The sequence below is a fragment of the Lutra lutra genome, chromosome 4, assembly GCF_902655055.1.
Source record: "Lutra lutra chromosome 4, mLutLut1.2, whole genome shotgun sequence".
Taxonomy (NCBI): domain Eukaryota; kingdom Metazoa; phylum Chordata; class Mammalia; order Carnivora; family Mustelidae; genus Lutra; species Lutra lutra.
In genome coordinates, this window is record NC_062281.1 from 184,169,588 (window position 1) to 184,186,077 (window position 16,490).

General features: G+C 56.1%; 1 protein-coding gene across 1 annotated transcript in view; it reads left to right on the plus strand.

Annotated features, from left to right (window-relative positions):
* Nucleotides 1–14,048, plus strand: part of UBR4 (ubiquitin protein ligase E3 component n-recognin 4) — a 136,198-nt gene extending 122,150 nt beyond the window's left edge. The window contains 9 exon segments of the mRNA XM_047728541.1: nucleotides 235–453; nucleotides 1,335–1,448; nucleotides 2,612–2,754; nucleotides 3,179–3,304; nucleotides 4,353–4,547; nucleotides 7,192–7,416; nucleotides 10,523–10,613; nucleotides 11,201–11,363; nucleotides 13,663–14,048. Of these exon segments, the coding sequence (XP_047584497.1) occupies nucleotides 235–453; nucleotides 1,335–1,448; nucleotides 2,612–2,754; nucleotides 3,179–3,304; nucleotides 4,353–4,547; nucleotides 7,192–7,416; nucleotides 10,523–10,613; nucleotides 11,201–11,363; nucleotides 13,663–13,727 (1,341 nt within the window). The 3' untranslated portion in view covers nucleotides 13,728–14,048.
* Nucleotides 14,049–16,490: the final 2,442 nt, after the last annotated feature.

Genomic DNA, 16,490 nt, shown 5'->3' on the forward strand with positions numbered 1-16,490 from the left:
TATAGACAGGGGGCACTGGAGCCAAAGAGGAGAGTGACTGGTCAAAGGTCAATGACAGGGTCAAACCTTCCTCCATTTGTTGAAAGTTTTGAAGCACACAAAGGATCTGATTGAAACTGAACAGAAGATAGGAGATTGGGTACAGTCTTTGAGTTTTCTAAACCTACAAGCTCCTGGATAGAATGCTTGTTCACCTAACTGGAAGCATATATCTCTCCGGTCTCTGCTTGGTAGGTTCTGATTGGCACAGACTCCATCACAAACTTACATAAACTGGAGCAGGTGTCCAGCGATGAGGGCATTGGGACCCTGGCGGAGAACCTGCTGGAGGCATTGCGGGAGCACCCTGATGTAAACAAGAAGATCGACGCCGCCCGCAGGGAGACTCGTGCTGAGAAGAAACGCATGGCCATGGCAATGAGGCAGAAGGCTCTGGGCACCCTGGGCATGACGGTAAAGCCATTCTCCGGGAGTCCCCGTGTTCTCATCTATACTGCTGAGGAGGAGATAGCCATGCTTCAGGACAGAGCTGGGTTGGGGACAGTGGAGGTGAAGGCTGGCAAGGAGTAAGAGGGAACCAGGTGTGCCAGGCTCTGTGCCAGGTTCTTAACCTCCTGTGATCTTCCTGAGAACCCTCAACAAGATGTGTGACTATGGTCTTGCTGCACAGATGGGACTCAGAGGTTAAATAACTTAATAGGTTCAGGGAAACACATTTAAAAATGGGGATGATAACCCTTGCTCATGGAGGATTTACTGTTTGCCAGGCCCTATGCTTAGGCACCTTGCTTGTAAGACTTTATTTAAGCTCTCATGTGGTTCTGTGAGGGTGATATTACTGTATTCGTTTTCTGGTTGAAGTAATAGAGGCTGAGAAGCGAAGGAAGTAGGCCAAGGCGCATGCGCAGTAAGAGGTGGACAAGAGCGTGAACGCACGTCTCTTGGACACAGTAGTCTGCTCTTGTTGCCCACGTTGGAAGCAGCAGTGGTTCTGTGAGTGCCTTCCCCAGAACAGCAGGTCAGGTGTTGGCAGCTTCAAAACTCCCATGGGAACCGTGAAGTGAATCCTAGTGCTACAGCCCTTGGTGGCTGAGACTTGGGAGTGCTGGCACAAAGAAAGGGGGCTTTTCTGGTGGCGCGTGGCAGCCTGCAGGAAGAGAATAGCAGAAGAATCTGGGTCTTTACCCTCATTGGAAGCCACCTACAGAGGTTTCCTTTCCATGCGTCCTCCCTCTAGTGTCTGGAAGGGTAGCCCTGCTCCTGAGCATCCCCACACTAGGGTGGGGGGGTGGGTGGAAATCCCTTTCTGACATGCCACTTGGGTTCCCCCGCAGACAAACGAGAAGGGACAGGTCGTGACCAAGACAGCGCTCCTGAAGCAGATGGAGGAGCTGATTGAGGAGCCGGGCCTCACGTGCTGCATCTGCAGGGAAGGGTACAAGTTCCAGGTAGAGTGCTTGGCTTGGGCCTGGTGGGCAGCCTGGCTGCTGCTCCGGTGGCGTCCTTCTCCTGCGGGCCTCCTCATTCTTAGATGAGCTGGTGTCGAGGCCTGTCTCAGGGCCTGCTGTCCTTTCTAAAAGGAGGAAGGCACACTGGCTCTGAACATTAGCCTTCACCATCGTCATCCTCACCACTGCCACCGCCACCACCAGTGGCACCACCATCATCACCACCACCACCCCCACCGCTCCCGCCACCAGTGCCACCATGTCGCCATCACCACTACTCCCACCGCCCCCAAGGCCCCCACAGCTGCCACCACCCCCACTGCCCCCACCATCACCACCATCATCACCGCTCCCACCACCCCCGCCACCATCATCACCACTACCACCGCCACCGCCATGACCACCACTACCATCATCCTTGGAACCACCACTCACTGAATTCCTTCTGTATGCTAGTCCCAGTGCCCAGAGCTTTCTGTAATTTTGTCTTTAAAGCTACAGAACCCCTAATTTATGGATGGGAAAACGAGGGTCACGTGACAAAGCCAGAATTCTAGCTCATGCTTCTCTACTCCAGACCTGGGGCTTTAAAAAAATATATCATTCTGCTTCTAACCAGGATATCTGGGAGAAGATCAGGACTTCTACCAAACTAGATTTACAACTGAAAGGATCAGAGCAGCAAGTGACCCATTTGTACCCCTAAAGGCCTACAAGGCGTCCTCATCCCTTCCAGCTCAAACGTCCTGCTTAGCGTCCATGCTACTGAAGGGCTGCAAGCCTTCTAAGTCCTGCTGATGGCACAGGCTCCTGGGAGCAGCCTGATAAGTTTTGTAAAGCAAGTGACTTACCCAGAAGGCACTTTATTCTTTCTTTTCAGCTGTATAAAGCAGCCAAAAGAAAAGAGTGACAATGTAGACTTCCATGTCTGCCTTCCCATTCGCACAGCCTCTGCTTTACTTTGGTTGCTCTCCATATTCCTCGTCTCCCTAGGGCTGTGCCTGGCTAAGTGCTTAACCAAGAGACCGAGGTGCTGACCCAGCACCGCCGCTCTGAGTGCATTCCTTCTTGGTGGGAGAAGCCTGCGGGTCCCTCTCTTCGGCTTCGCCTCCTCCCAGAGCCTGCCTTGGGGGTCACCTCATCTTCTCCTGGTGTCTTTACAGCCCGCAAAAGTCCTGGGCATTTATACCTTCACCAAGCGGGTAGCCTTGGAAGAGATGGAGAACAAGCCCCGGAAACAGCAGGGCTACAGCACCGTGTCTCACTTCAACATTGTGCACTATGATTGCCACCTGGCTGCCGTCAGGTAGGCCCGGGCTCCTCTGTAGGCTGCTTCCTCAGCTGTTTCTGTCCAGGCCCATGCTGCGTCAGAGCGGGGGCAGCTTGCCCAGGCCCTATACTGGGAGGAGGTAGGATTCTGACCGTGAGGTTTTCGTCTCGGATGTAGGGTGTCGTGCCTTAAACCACACAGGCCCAAGAGCCACCCATTCCTTATGACTAGGAAATCCACTGGGCTTGTGGCCTAAGGCTGGAGAAAGCAGCCTTGCCTCCCTGAAGCAGCAGTTAGCGCTCACTGCCCTGCGATGGAGAGTGCTGAGCCCTCTGGAGCCGGGTGTGTGGGCGAGCTTCCCTTCTCAGTGGTAGCAGACCTTACTCCCCCCACCCCGCACTCGCCCAGGTTGCCACATCAGTCCCAGCAGTCACATGTCCCTGCTCTCCTCCCAATCCAGGCTGGCTCGTGGCCGGGAAGAGTGGGAAAGTGCTGCGCTTCAGAACGCCAACACTAAGTGCAATGGGCTCCTTCCGGTCTGGGGACCCCATGTCCCTGAATCCGCTTTTGCCACCTGCTTGGCAAGGTGAGTGTTGAGCGGTGTGCATGGCAGAAAAGAGGGGGTTGCCAGGAGAAGGGGGGAGATCAGCAATCAGCTTGTCTGGAGACCTGTCACTGTCCTTGGGAGCCCTGGTGTCTCTTCCTGCTGGCCGGGAAGTTGCGTCTGAAAGAGGGAAGAACTCGGCCGGGAGAGACCAGCACCCTCAGCATCTGGTACACCACGTGGAACTTCTGGTTATCCATTCCCTCTTCTCCCTTGTTGATCTCAGGGCATAAAACACGGGACCCTGACTTTGTCCTCAAAGCCAACATTTCTGAGATTTCTCTTCTGCAGCGTGTGCCTCTGAGGTTTAATGCAAGTAGCTGGGTGGCATGGGGGTGTCACATTCCTTTCAGGCCTCCCTCGTTCTTCAGAGTCAAGTTGCTAAAGCTTTGATGAGGTCCCTGCTCTTGCCGGTGCCCTGGGGAGTGGTGACACACCCCGCGTCCTATTAGAGGGCTCACGGATGGAAAGGCAACTACCAGTAGTAATGATCGGCAGTGTGTTAAAATGCTTACCATGTGCTGTGTACTACACACATTCATTCTCTGGATGAAGAAGTTGAGGCACAGAGAGGTCAGGTAAATCACCAAGGTCACACAGGCAGAGCCCAGGCTGATGACGGCATACACTGATGTAGAAAAATACCTTTCGTTTGGAAGTTGAGAAAAGATACTTAGGAATAGATCACCTTGTCAGAATTAATACCTTCCACATTTCTTCTTCCAAAATGTACTTTCAGATTTGGCTGTGAGACATTCTGTGACATTTGTCCATCAGGAAGTGGGCCCCCTAAAACTGGCAAGCTCCCCTCAGCTTGGAGAGCATCCTGTGCCGTCCTAACAGAAACGGAAATGTCCTCTGTTCCCATTTTCCTGCGGGTGCCCGTTCCCATCCTTGGCTCGGCCCTTCTCTCTGCCTGCGGGGCCTTTGCAGCCATCAGGCCATGCTGTGCCGGGGCCTCTGCCTTCCAAGCTGGGCTGTCCCCAGGGAACTTGCTTTGCTCACCAATGTTTGCTCTGTTGCTCCTCAGGCACAACACTTACCTCCAGGAGTGCACGGGCCAGCGGGAGCCCACATACCAGCTCAACATCCACGACCTCAAGCTGCTCTTCCTGCGCTTCGCCATGGAGCAGTCGTTCAGCGCGGACACCGGCGGGGGCGGCCGGGAGAGCAACATCCACCTGATCCCCTACATCATTCACACTGTGCTTTACGTCCTAAACACGTCAGTATCTCAGCCCCGTGGGCAGAGGCTAGCTGGTCCTCCTGTGCCCCTCTGTCCAACAAGGTCTCCACTTTCTGGGCAGCCGAGGGCTGTGTCTTTGGACTGTCTCTTACCCAGAGGGGAGCAGGAACTGGGCGAGGCCAGACCACCAGACTTCCTTAGCTTCCACTGCCCTGTTGCCTCCTCTCCTCATGGGACTCGGAGCTCTTGGATGGGGGAGGCCGTGGGTCAGAGCTGACACAGTCACTGTCAGGGGCACACAAGGTGTAACAGGAGAGGGTTTCACGACCAGGGCCTGCGGCAGAACCAGGGACCCTTCTCATAAATGGAGAACTGGACTTGCCATACCTGTTCCTGTCTGGTGAACAGTGCTTCTGGCAAGTTGAGGGGCAGGGAGTGTTGCAGATTATTGAGAAGGTTAGCTGGTGATAGAAGGAGAGACAGCCTGTGTTTTTATCTATTTTAGCCGTTCCACATGGAACAGTTAGGCTGATAGTGAAAAGTATAGTTTTAAAGAAGCAGTTAGGGGAGAGAATAGTATTCATTCATTTCAGCCTGGATTTTTAAAAAGTGAATTAGGAGATTTAATATACTTGAGCTCTTAGTTTGGACAGTTTCGTGCTTTAGGCCCTGTTTTCCCACAAGAGTCTGACACCTGCGTTGGGCAGGGAATCAGCGGCTGTTGGAAGGCCGTGTGCCGTCTGCCGGAGGCAGCTGCAGGCCAGGTGAGGCAGCAGACAATTCGTCTCTTGTCCTTTCTGGTTTTCGGTCTTCAACTATGTTGTTTTCCCCTTCCCTCCCATTTCCCGGTGAGATAGAAGGCTGACCTTGAGCCGCAGCCCTCATTGTTAAAAAGATGCATGGGCAGGTCTCTGTCAGTGGGTGACCTCATCTGCGAAGCTGTTGAGACCGTCAGAAGAAACACCCACATCATTGACAGCACAGATGTTCCCACTCTCCAGACTGCTGCAGGCCTGAGCGCTGCTAATTACTGGTGTTCATGGGGCCTCTGACAGAGCCCATGGCTTTGTGGAGACCTGCCTCTTGGCGGCTGTGAGGTAGAGCGGACCGCTCATTCCAAGGGGGGCACAGCCCCACGGAGGCAGCATGATTTGCCCGGCAGAAGAGAGCCAGCGACTTCGTGGCACTGGGTTTCTCAGGTGCCAGATACTTGCTCAAGTTCCTTGCTCAGGGAGGGAGTCAGCTGTTTCTCAGAGGTCCGTTAGAAGCTGACCGGAAGCTTCGTGGAGAGGCACTGTTGCCCAGCCACCAAGCACTCCCCTCGCTGGTCACTTCAGTGTGGGGTGAGCTTGGTCACAGCAGGGCCTGGGTGGTACATTTGTGTCCACAGGTAGGAAGGTCACACTGTGAACCAAAGCAGAGCTGGGCGGGTACTGTAGTGGCAGAGAGCTTCCGACTCCCAGTTCTGGAAAGTCAAGCTGGGAACGTTCATCTGTGTCATCCATGTCCGTTCTTCGGGAGCAGAAGGAAGCAGGGTGTCCTTACACTGTCTCCTCCTGCATTCCCACGGTGCAATGTCTGCTAGTGCTGTCTGCAGGCCTAGTGACTTCCATCCCCACCTCCTTTCTTTTCCTCCCACAGGATGGGGATAGCGCATCAAGTGCCCTTGTGAGAGCATCATTCAGGCTATAGGGCAGGAGTATGTGGTTAGGAAGGTCTCCAGTGGTGTCCCCGTGCTGTTCCTGTGGCTACTCGCTGAAGCTGGTGCCGGGGCGGGGGGATGGTGTGCAGTGTTCACGGGGATTGAGAATGTGGAGGTTCGGCTCGGCATCCGGATTGCCGGGGTTCGAAGCCTAGGTCTTCCACTCCCCTGTGTTGACTTCGGGCCAAATAGTTACCTTCTCTGCAGATTCCTCTTCTCTGTTGTTTCCCCTTCTGTGGAATCAGGGTATTACCTCTGTCCTAGGGCCGTTGTCAGGAGTAGGTGAGATGATCCTTCGTATGCTCCCAGAGTGATGTGTGGTAGTGAGGTTCACGATCATATCCCCACACTTCAGGCGAGAGGGAGAACAGGGAACATTGCTCACCCAGAAGTAGATGTCGCAGACACATAAGGAAACATCGAAGTGAAGTCCCCAAGTGCTCAGAGAGGGGACCAGTGTACACGTAGCACAGACAGCCTAGCTGTGAGGGCTGCGTGGACTGAGCGAGAACATAGGCGGGCTCACAGAGTCCGAATCTGGGCTCACATTGGCTCCTTCACTTGCGGACCTGCTGGCTTTGGGAAGGTCATTTCACTGCTCTGGGCTTCAGATAATTGTGGTAAAAAGGTGCCAACTGTCACCTTCCAGAGTTGGAGTTGTTAGGACCTTTGATGGTGGAGTGTTTGTGAATGTGCCCTCCATGTGCAAGGGGGCTCAAGAGCCAGTAAGTTGTTTGAAATTGTTCCAGAGCTGAATGGGGGTGGGCGCTGGTGAGGGAAAGGAACATGTCACAGGAAGGGCTCGGAAGGGAAGCAACAGCCCTCGGAGCAGGGGTGGGAGAGGTAGTCAAAATGGGTGGCTATGTTCCATGATCCGAGCATTCCAGAAGCTTAAAAGAAGAGAAGTTGACCAACTTTCCTTTCCTCTTGCTGCTGGTGCCTTGCTTCTACCCTGGCTTCATCGTGTCCCATTTGTTCCAGAACCCGAGCAACTTCGCGAGAAGAGAAGAATCTCCAGGGCTTTCTGGAGCAGCCCAGGGAGAAGTGGGTAGAGAGTGCCTTTGAAGTGGATGGGCCGCACTATTTCACAGTCCTGGCCCTCCACATCCTTCCCCCGGAGAAGTGGAGAGCCACACGTGTGGAAATCCTGCGGAGGCTGTTGGTGACCTCTCACGCCCGGGCAGTGGCTCCAGGGGGAGCCACCAGGTCAGTCTCTGCTTCGGGGGTACCGTCTTCCGGGCTTCCTAATGTCTGGTTTGTGTACTCCCTGTGTTCTACATGAGGGCCTGCTCCCTCGACTCAGTGCCTTCTGTCCTTCTCATCTTCGTCTGTCGTGCCAAGAGGCTAGGCCCAGTGGCTGGCAGGTGCCTGGCCACCTCTGGGTCTCGTGTTCAGCCACTAGAAAGGCAGAGCCAGGCTCCAGTCTGGACGATTGCAGAGAAGCAGCCAGCCTGGCACAGGGCGAGGCTACTGATGAGGAGGATTAGGGCCAGCAGGGAGCTGGGGCAGGTAACTGGGTTTTCCCAGTCCTGCTGGGCTGGCCATTAACTGGGAAGGCTTCCGCATGGCTGCACTGGGGATTTTCTCTTTGGATCACAAAATGCTCATTATCTCTCTCCTTGGTCACATTTCCTATCTTGTCTGCCCCATGTTCCATGAGCCTTTCTTGTCCTGTTCATGTGGATGTGTCCCAAAGAAGGAATGACATTTCAGGAATGAAGTGTCTTTGTTTTCATGACCTGGTGCTGTGATTTGGGTCGGATGGGCGGCATCTTAAGAGAAACGACTAAACAACAAGAAGCCCTTCGAGATGACCGTGGATTTCCACACTGCGTGGGCTCCGTGGGCACTCCTCTAGCGTGTGGTGGCCCTGCGCAGTCTCTGCCTGTCCTGGAGTCCAGAGTAGGCTGTAGGTTTGTCAGCTTCTGCCACTTCCCTGGAGTGGAAGATCTGGGCTTGTCTGTCTGCTTTTGCTAGAATCTGAGGGAACATTTCCACATCTGTAGGCCAATCAGGGAGCAGAGGAGGAGCTTTCCAGCCCCTCACAATGACAGACCAAGGGGCACAGACTGGCGGGGGCGAGAGTCGTGTGCCTGAATTGGCACATCCGGTACTTTGACCCCCACCAGCTCTGATTGAGGCCGCCTTGCTGGCCACAGGCGCCTCCCACCCTCAGAGAGACCAGGTCCGGGTTCTGCTGAGTCTGGCCGGTGCCAGCTGCTCTGTGGAGAGGAGGAGGCGGCGAGTCTTGTCAGCCACCTCACCCCTACCCCATTCCAGATGTAGCACCTTCCAGTGTTTCCCAGAGTCCAAAAGCGTTCCTGCTGAACTAGCTGCCAGAAGTCAAAAGTTGGATCCGGAAGATAACGGGTTGTTGATAAGCCAGCCTCAGCCCGTCTCCGCGGCACGGAAAGTGGCTCTTTGTGGGGCACTGGCTGTCCGTGGCAGGTGTGGAATCTGAACCCACAGGAGCTCTTCTGCTTTCGGCGAAGAGACCAGAATTCGTCACTGTCCCAGGCAGTACAGGAGAGGCACGTGTGGCCACAGCTTATGCAGAAACGCCAGTGTGGGCTCTGCTCCCAAGCTGCCGTTTTCTCTGTGGCGGTTTAGTCACCTTTGCTAATTAGCCTAAAATAATTAAGTTGGGCAGGTCACTCGATTGCTGCTTAGCACAGCACGGCAGCCACCAAACCTGGCGTGGGGCGGAGGCCCGAGCGGGCACCCCTGAGACAGAGTCGGGGAGGTGCCGGGCGTGAGCCCCGTATTGGGACACCCTCTGAGGAGAGACCGTGCTGGAGGGACACTCAGAGGGCGACATCAGAGGGTGTCCCTGGCAGGAGGCTTTGTTGTAAGTCCATGATGGGGTGGGAGGCAGCAGCTGATACAAATAGGGATTTGCACAAGAGAAGCCGGCCCCTTCTGCGTGTTTTACACAGAAGAAGGGTTCCTCTGCCAGCAACTTGCCAATAGTGAGGCCTGGGACTTCCTTAGGCTTCCGTCAGAGCCTTATCTGGTGGCTTGTATGCAGCGTGCAGAGCTGCAGAGGGGTGGGTGTCCCCCTTGTCCCCTGGCCTGCCTAGCAGCCGACTTCACTCGAGGCTGCAGGGTCCCCATTCAGGGCCGCTGGAGAGAGAGGGTGCTTTGGAGGACAGTGAAGTGCAGGGAGGGAACAGGAAGAATATTGAGCAAACAGAATTGTCTCACTTTGTTATTGTTTTACTTTACTTTTGTTAGTTAATGAATTTATATTTATTGTGTGTGGGCTTGGATGGCCCATGCCCTGCTCAGCAGTCTCTCTGCTTGAGGCCCATATGGGATCGTCTCGGCTTCGGTGATAACCTCTTTGCCTGTCTCACTTTGCTGATTCTTACTACACTTAATACTACATTTTAGTCCCTTTAGTTATGAGCTTTGTTCCATTGTGTTCTGAGATACAGGATTCCCGTGACAAGGCTCATCTAGGTTTTACTTCGGATGTGAGGCAGTTTGCAAACAAAACCAAACCCTTGGTAGTAACTGAGCCCTTGCACTGATCTTTCATTGCCGGTGCAGAGGGGGTCACGGCTGTCTGTCACAGTGGCTTTACCACTGTGATTTAGGGTCATTGCTCCTCACACTAACATCGTCTGCCGAGAGGGCAGGGGATGGTGTCATAGGCTGCCCCCGGCGTTCTGACGGCCTACTGGCCTTTCCTCCTGCACTGAATCACTGGGTTGAGTGGAGATGGTCCTGGGCAGGGGCAGAGGGTGTGGTGGCAGCTCTGGGATTAACCAGGACTTAGGAGGTGTCCTATATACTACTCTTGCTCAGCCTCAGTGCCCCCCATCCCCGCCAGCTTGCTGTCTTTCTAACACAGCCTGTGGTTGCCAAATCCCTGTGCTTGGCTGGCTTGGGTCTGCTGTGTGCGAAAATTCTCCCGGGGGAATGTCAGGAGTGAGGGAAAACCCTGTTTCCCACTTCATTTATGAGGGCCCATCAAGTCCAAGGGCTTGTGTGGGGGCTGAAGACCGGGACATGTGGGACTCCTTGGCGTATCTTCAAGGCGGTGGTCTCGGGTTGCCATGTGCGCCTTATGTCCCCCCGGTTCTGATTCACCCTGATCTGGAAGAGTCTATACGACGGGTATGTCACGGATCATTGTCCTGGCTTCAGAGGTTCTTGGCCCGCGGCTGCTTTTCTCTGACAAGAGAGGCGGCGGGAATGGAGTGGCGCCAGATTAATGCGACCCTGGCCTTGCTGCCGTCATGCTCTGCTCTGTCCTCGTGCGTGTCGGGCAGGGTCTTCATGGCATGCCATTGGATTTTTTTTCCAGGCTGACAGACAAGGCAGTGAAGGACTACTCTGCTTACCGCTCTTCCCTTCTCTTTTGGGCCCTCGTCGATCTCATTTACAACATGTTTAAGGTAGGGAAGCCGCTGGAAGCTCGGCTGGTTTCTGCGAGGGTGTGAAAGGTCTGTGCTCCACGGCCTTTCACCGGCAGCAAACCACCGACCGGGAAGGATCCGCACGCTCGCTGAGAGCCTGCCGTCTGTGATGCACGTCTGCAGCCGAGGCTGCACTGCCCTCTGCGTCGCCCTCGTTCATTCTTGTCCGCTCTGTCTGGGTAACCTGCATTGCCTGTGTGAGTGTGACTCACTGCGGCCCAGCTCACAGGACGGACACTGCCCTCTGCCTCAAGGGAACCCTGGGGTCGGGGGGTGCCGCTCATTTGAGGCCTGGTTAGTGTCCCTTTCCTGGGGAAACGCAGATGGGACCTGTGCCAGGAAGAGCGGTCACTTGTAGCTTGGAGGTCACGTGACACGGTGCATCTTTAAGGGGCTACAAGAGGAGTGACACGAGACTTTGTTGTTTCTAGAAGCAAAACACGTCCTCCAGGGCAACTTTGATGTGGGGGGAGGGAGGAGGGCTGCTTTTTGGCATTGAGAGCGCCTGACTGACTCGAGGCATTAAGTAATCCAGCCCCGGGCCTGTCTCCTGTTGGTTCTTGTAGAAGGTGCCTACCAGTAACACGGAGGGAGGCTGGTCCTGCTCTCTAGCGGAATACATCCGCCACAACGACATGCCCATCCACGAAGCTGCTGACAAAGCCCTGAAGACCTTCCAGGAGGAGTTCATGCCAGTGGAGACCTTCTCGGAGTTCCTCGATGCGGCTGGTCAGTGTCAAGGATTTATCCATCAAAGATCTTTTCCGGCAGAATCCACGTGTATCTTAGTGGGGCTGATCTTAGCTTTCATCTTCTCAGCAGCAGACACACAAGCAAGATCCGGGAGGGAGATGTAAACACCAGGCCCCTGGTAGTAAGCACAGCGGCTGGGGCATGTGGGGACTTCCTGCCTCCCAGGCTCTGGGCTGCTCACGTGGTTAAAGCGGTACCATGGTTACCCCCACTTCACAGATGGGGTAACTGAGGCTTTGGGGATTAGCTCTTTCCTGTGGGACATACCTGAAAAATTGGTAGAGCCTCTTTTAAATTCCTGGCTTTTTATGACAGTTCAGAGAATTCACATTGAGCTGACTTGCCTTCTTCCTGCCTCTTCGGGACCGAAACTTTTGTCACAGCTACCCGGGGCAAAGAGAGGAGTGTTCAACTCTAATTCTAAAAACAAGTGGTAAATGTCGAAGCAGAGCAAAGACCCTCTTGCTTGGAAAAACACAGCAGCACTTTGAACTGTTGTCCTTCTAGACACCCTTAGATAGTCCCTCATCCCACAGCTGGTGAGGAGGAAGTTCTAGTTCTTTCCTGGCTGCAGTGCTGTCTACAAACTTGTCGTCCTCCTTGCAAACATGGCATCTCATCAGCAAGCCCCAGTGACGGCAGCGGAGGTGGTTGGGGAAGTGCAAGCAGGTTGTAAAGGTCCCGTCAGGCTGCAGGCGCTGGTTCAGAGTCCGGTCACTGCCGGCCTTGCCGGGGGACAGCTGCCAGAGCCAGGGCCGAGGGGATGGGACCTGCCCCACTCCTGCTTTTTGTGAAGTGTAAAGAAGCTAGGAAAAAATTCTCCTCAGATTTTGCTATCAAGGGAAAGCCTCCACTAGCATTTTCCTATCTGTTGTCCACTGGGAACCATACCCTCAGAGGTCCGGAGCGATGCTCCTTGGGAATGCCACTTTCCTCCCAGCACAGTGCCACCTGATGGAGTGCCCCACGTGCTCTGGGGCTTCCAGTGTGGCCATGCTCTGAGGTGGCCTCCATGGAAGCTGAGCACAGCCATGAGCCTTTGGTGGCCTGGGGCCGACCCCGGGATCTGGTGGTCACGCGTTGGCACTGCTCAGCTCAGTGTCTTAACTGTTAGCTTTGACATTTCTCCCTAGGAGCAGTCCCTGCCTAAGAGCAGGTGGCCTGGGTTACGTGTGTCCTCTGCCCGTCACCAGGGCTCTGGGGCTGTCTGAACCCAGGCTGTGAGTGGGAAGGAGAAGAGTCTGAGTAAAAGGGAAGGAGGTGGCCCCGGGAGGAAGGTGTTCGTCTCATTCCGGGGCTTCCCAGCCACCCTGCAGCTCGTGGCAGTGCCTGTGGCCCAAAGCCGGGGAGAGTGGGAGCCTGACGGGCGGGAAGCCTCGTTAACTTCACTCAGGTCCGGGTTTTACAGCACAGTTTTATTGCTTTGTTTAAACTGGTAGAAAATTTCAGAACATCAGACACACCTTACTCAATGCAAAGGCAAAAACAGCTTCCAAAGCCAACAAGGGGTGATGGGTGCCAGGCTTCACTCCGCTGGTGCTGCGGAGAGAACTTCGGTGTGAGCGGCACCAGGCCTCGGGCTTGACCACTCGTGACTGTGAAACGGGAGCGCCCTGCTTGGTGACGGAGGGCCACAGGGGCCACTGAGCACCTTCTGTGCACTGGCACGTTCACATCCGTGGCCTCATTTAATCCCCCAGTGACCGAACCAGGACTTGTTACTGCCCCCATTTGCCGGTTGCGGAGACAGAGCTCCTGAGCTCTGGCGGCTCACTAGAGGTTGGGACAAAGCCTGGCCAAGCCCGGGGGCTTAATACCCTGCTCTCCTCCTCCTCCCCGCCCTTGGGGGGCACCGGTGTTAGCTTTTCCTTGGCCCTGATCCCTCCGAGAATAGGCTGAATGCTGTGGGCTCTCTCCCCTCAGACGACCCCTCTGCTTCCCACTCAGTGTCAGCGGACTGCAGGTGTCGCCCCACCCCCTGCCCCTGTGCGGTGCTCCACGGACCCGGTGAGGAGCTCCGCCCCGGGCAGCCGTAGGGTCGGCCTCTGCCGTGTTAACACCTTTAAACACGCAGTGGCACCCAGTCCTAGAGCACAGCAAACTCCTCTGACAGGACGAGAGTGCTTGCTTGGTGACTGTCTCCCCAGGGAGCGGCCGTGTCGGAGCTTGTCGGGGCACACCATGTTCTCTGCACGGATGGGGCAGCCGTGACTCAGTGGGGCCGGGGGCTGTGTGTGCCCGTGCCTAACGACCTCGGCCCTCCCCTGTTTTCCAGGCCTGTTGTCAGAAGTCACCGATCCCGAGAGCTTCCTGAAGGACCTGTTGAACTCAGTCCCCTGAGCACCACACGGAAGCTGCCGTGGGCAGAGACCGAAGCTAACTTGCCTTCCATCCTCCGTGTTCTTCCCTCCTGTGCATTGACTCCCCCCGCGGGACGCTGCGGCATCATTCCTCCCTCCCCCCCTCATGTCTCCTTGGAGTGGCTTGGGGCTTTTAGGCTTCCTGTTTTATCTTGTGTGTGTGTTGCACTAGCTATGAAGTTGTCTGTAACCCGAGCCATGGAAGGACCCGTACGTACCTAGGAGCCACGAGCTGGCCTGGCCGACTCAGCACCTGAGTGTGCACATCTTGAGAAATAAACAACTGACTGATACACATTGAGAGAGAGGGTGTTGCCTGCTGCTTAAACCCACCCTCAGTGCCCCTGGCCGGATGCTGTCCTTGGCCACGCGGCGCTTTCTGGCGTGAGCACAGGAAGACTGACGTAGCCGAGTCGTCGTTCTTGTCAGCACCAGACGGAGCCCGTTTGCTCTCGGCCGGCAAGCCGGGGCAACGTGTTTGAGGAGTATGAGCTTTCCTAAAACAGACCCTTCGGCCTCTCTTAGTTTTTTGGCCTTAAGAGCTGGAACCCAAAGACTCGCGAAGCCGGTGCCTGCAGTCCTCGGCCGGAGGCAGGCGCGGCGGAGTGAGGGCGCTTGACGTTCCTGCTTGCTGTGTGTCGGAGAGCCTTTGGCGACTTGCTTCAGGGTTGCTGTGTTAGGAGAGGGCCCAGGGTCGTCGCTGCCCTTTCCCGAGCCACTCTCTGCCGGGCTCCGGTCTCTGCGGGGTGTGTGTGTGCGTGTGCGCACGCGTGCACTTCTGGTCTTCCCAGGGGTCCTGCAGGAAAGGGCTTGGGGACGGGCATCGTTGGCGGGTCTGTTCCCCCGAAGCTGTGTCCCACACCACGGTGGCAACTGCCTCTGGGGGCCTTGAAAGCCGCTTTCCCGCGCTCGTGGGCAACGGCCCTGTGGCTAGTGAGGTAGCAAGATGCACAAGGCCGTCTCTCCAGACTCTAGGGCAGGGCTGTGCCAGGTGTGGCCTCACGGGGCGGGGAGGAGCTTGCTCATGGCCGTCTTTTGTTTTCCATGAGCCACTCTGCCGACCTCTGAAGACCACTGCCGCTGTCCTGATGCCCAGTGTATGTGGCTCGTTCCTCAGGCCGGACCTCCTGGGACAGGAGGTCCCTCCGGGCCCCTTTAGAAGATGTGCACATCCAGGAGGACTTGGTGTCCCTCCCTCAGAGCCACTGACCAGATAGCCACAGGCAGGCAGGAGTGTCCTGCTTGGGGCTTCGCCAGAGAGACAAAGGTGATCGGTGGCAGAAGCCCAGCTGGCGGCCCCGACAGGCGGGAGCGTGTGCGCGCGCGTGCACAAGAGCACGTCGCTGTTGGTGCTAGGCGAGGAGCTTTTTGGGGCACTGGTGGGCGCTGGGGAGGGGCTCTCCCTCCTTTGCTCAGATGCCAGCTCGGCTGCCTCGCGTGTCTCCACAGCCTCTCCTGTAAGATGGGACTGTCGGCAGGTGCAGCGGAGGGCAGCTATGGGGCCGGGCCTCAGCTGCCTGCCGTGTGGTAAGGAAACGGCTGCTCCTATTAATGAATCCATTTTCAATCTACCTAAGTTTGCCTTTTTCTTTAGCAAAGCTCTACGTCTCAGCTGAGGTCCAAGTGTGTCTAGTAGAGGAGGATGAAGGTCCTTGGTCTTAGGGACGCAGGCTTCTACCACTGACCGTAGCAAGCTCACACCCGCTCTCGCCCTCGCCTCCCACTGGCTGCTGGTCTCCCAAGGGCCCATTCCTGGTACATGCTCATGTGCTGGATCGCTGCTCGGTGACCTTCCAGCAGGGGCGAGATTGCAAAGCCAGCAGGGAGAGTGGGGGAAGGGGCCAGGTAGACAGTCGGGATGACCCTTGCTTACCAGGTGCTGGGCCTGCTGTTTCGGCAGCGCTGGAGGTGGAGCCACCTTCACAGTGACCGCTTAGGGCATCATGAGTGTGGACAGGCCCCTGCAGACGCTTGTCCACAGTCTGGTTCCTTTGGCCTGCAGGCGAGTTGCCAAAGCTCATTGTAAGGTGTTGGTGTATTTTTCTCTGCCCTTCATTTTTGTATTTCTTGCAGAGGCCTCGGGGAACTCTGGCTCCAGCCCAGATGCCCCAGCCTCTTGCTTTCACTGCTGCAGCTTTCCTGTGACTGCCGAGGTCCCAGATGGGCAGCTGATGTGGTGGCCGCACACCTGTGCTGGTCCCAGGGTGGCGCCTTAGGCAGAGCTTGGGCGGGAGAGGGAACTGGTCCAGGGACAGACTCGGCCTCCCGAGCCCTTGCCTCCTCCTGACCTCCGTGCCAAGGGATCCCAGGCAGAAAGCCACTTCGTGCCTTCCTGCCCTGAGCCATCTTCTGGGCTCATTGCTTCTTGGGCCCCTGTCGTCTTCAGCAGGCGACCTCAGTTGGGGAGTTCAGATGGTTCCAGACTGGCAACCATGGTCACAGCTGCAGTGTGTCAGCCCCTCAAGTCTGTAGATGGCATGTCAGCACGTTCCTCCTGGGGTCGCTAAAGCCTCTGGCGTCCTCAGTCTGCGTCCTGTCTCTCCTGGCGGCTGGCTTTCTGAGTTCGGTTCGCTGTGAGGGGCTACCTGGGAGACTGGGTGTCCCCATCTTCACAAGGCCCCTTCCCTGCCCCCAGTTACGTTTGCTGAGAACCAGGGGGCTAGGCCAAGTCCTTTGCACGTGGTTCCCACGGGGACCCTGCAGGTTATGGTCTTAAGCCACCTTGCTTGAGGTGACAGCCCCC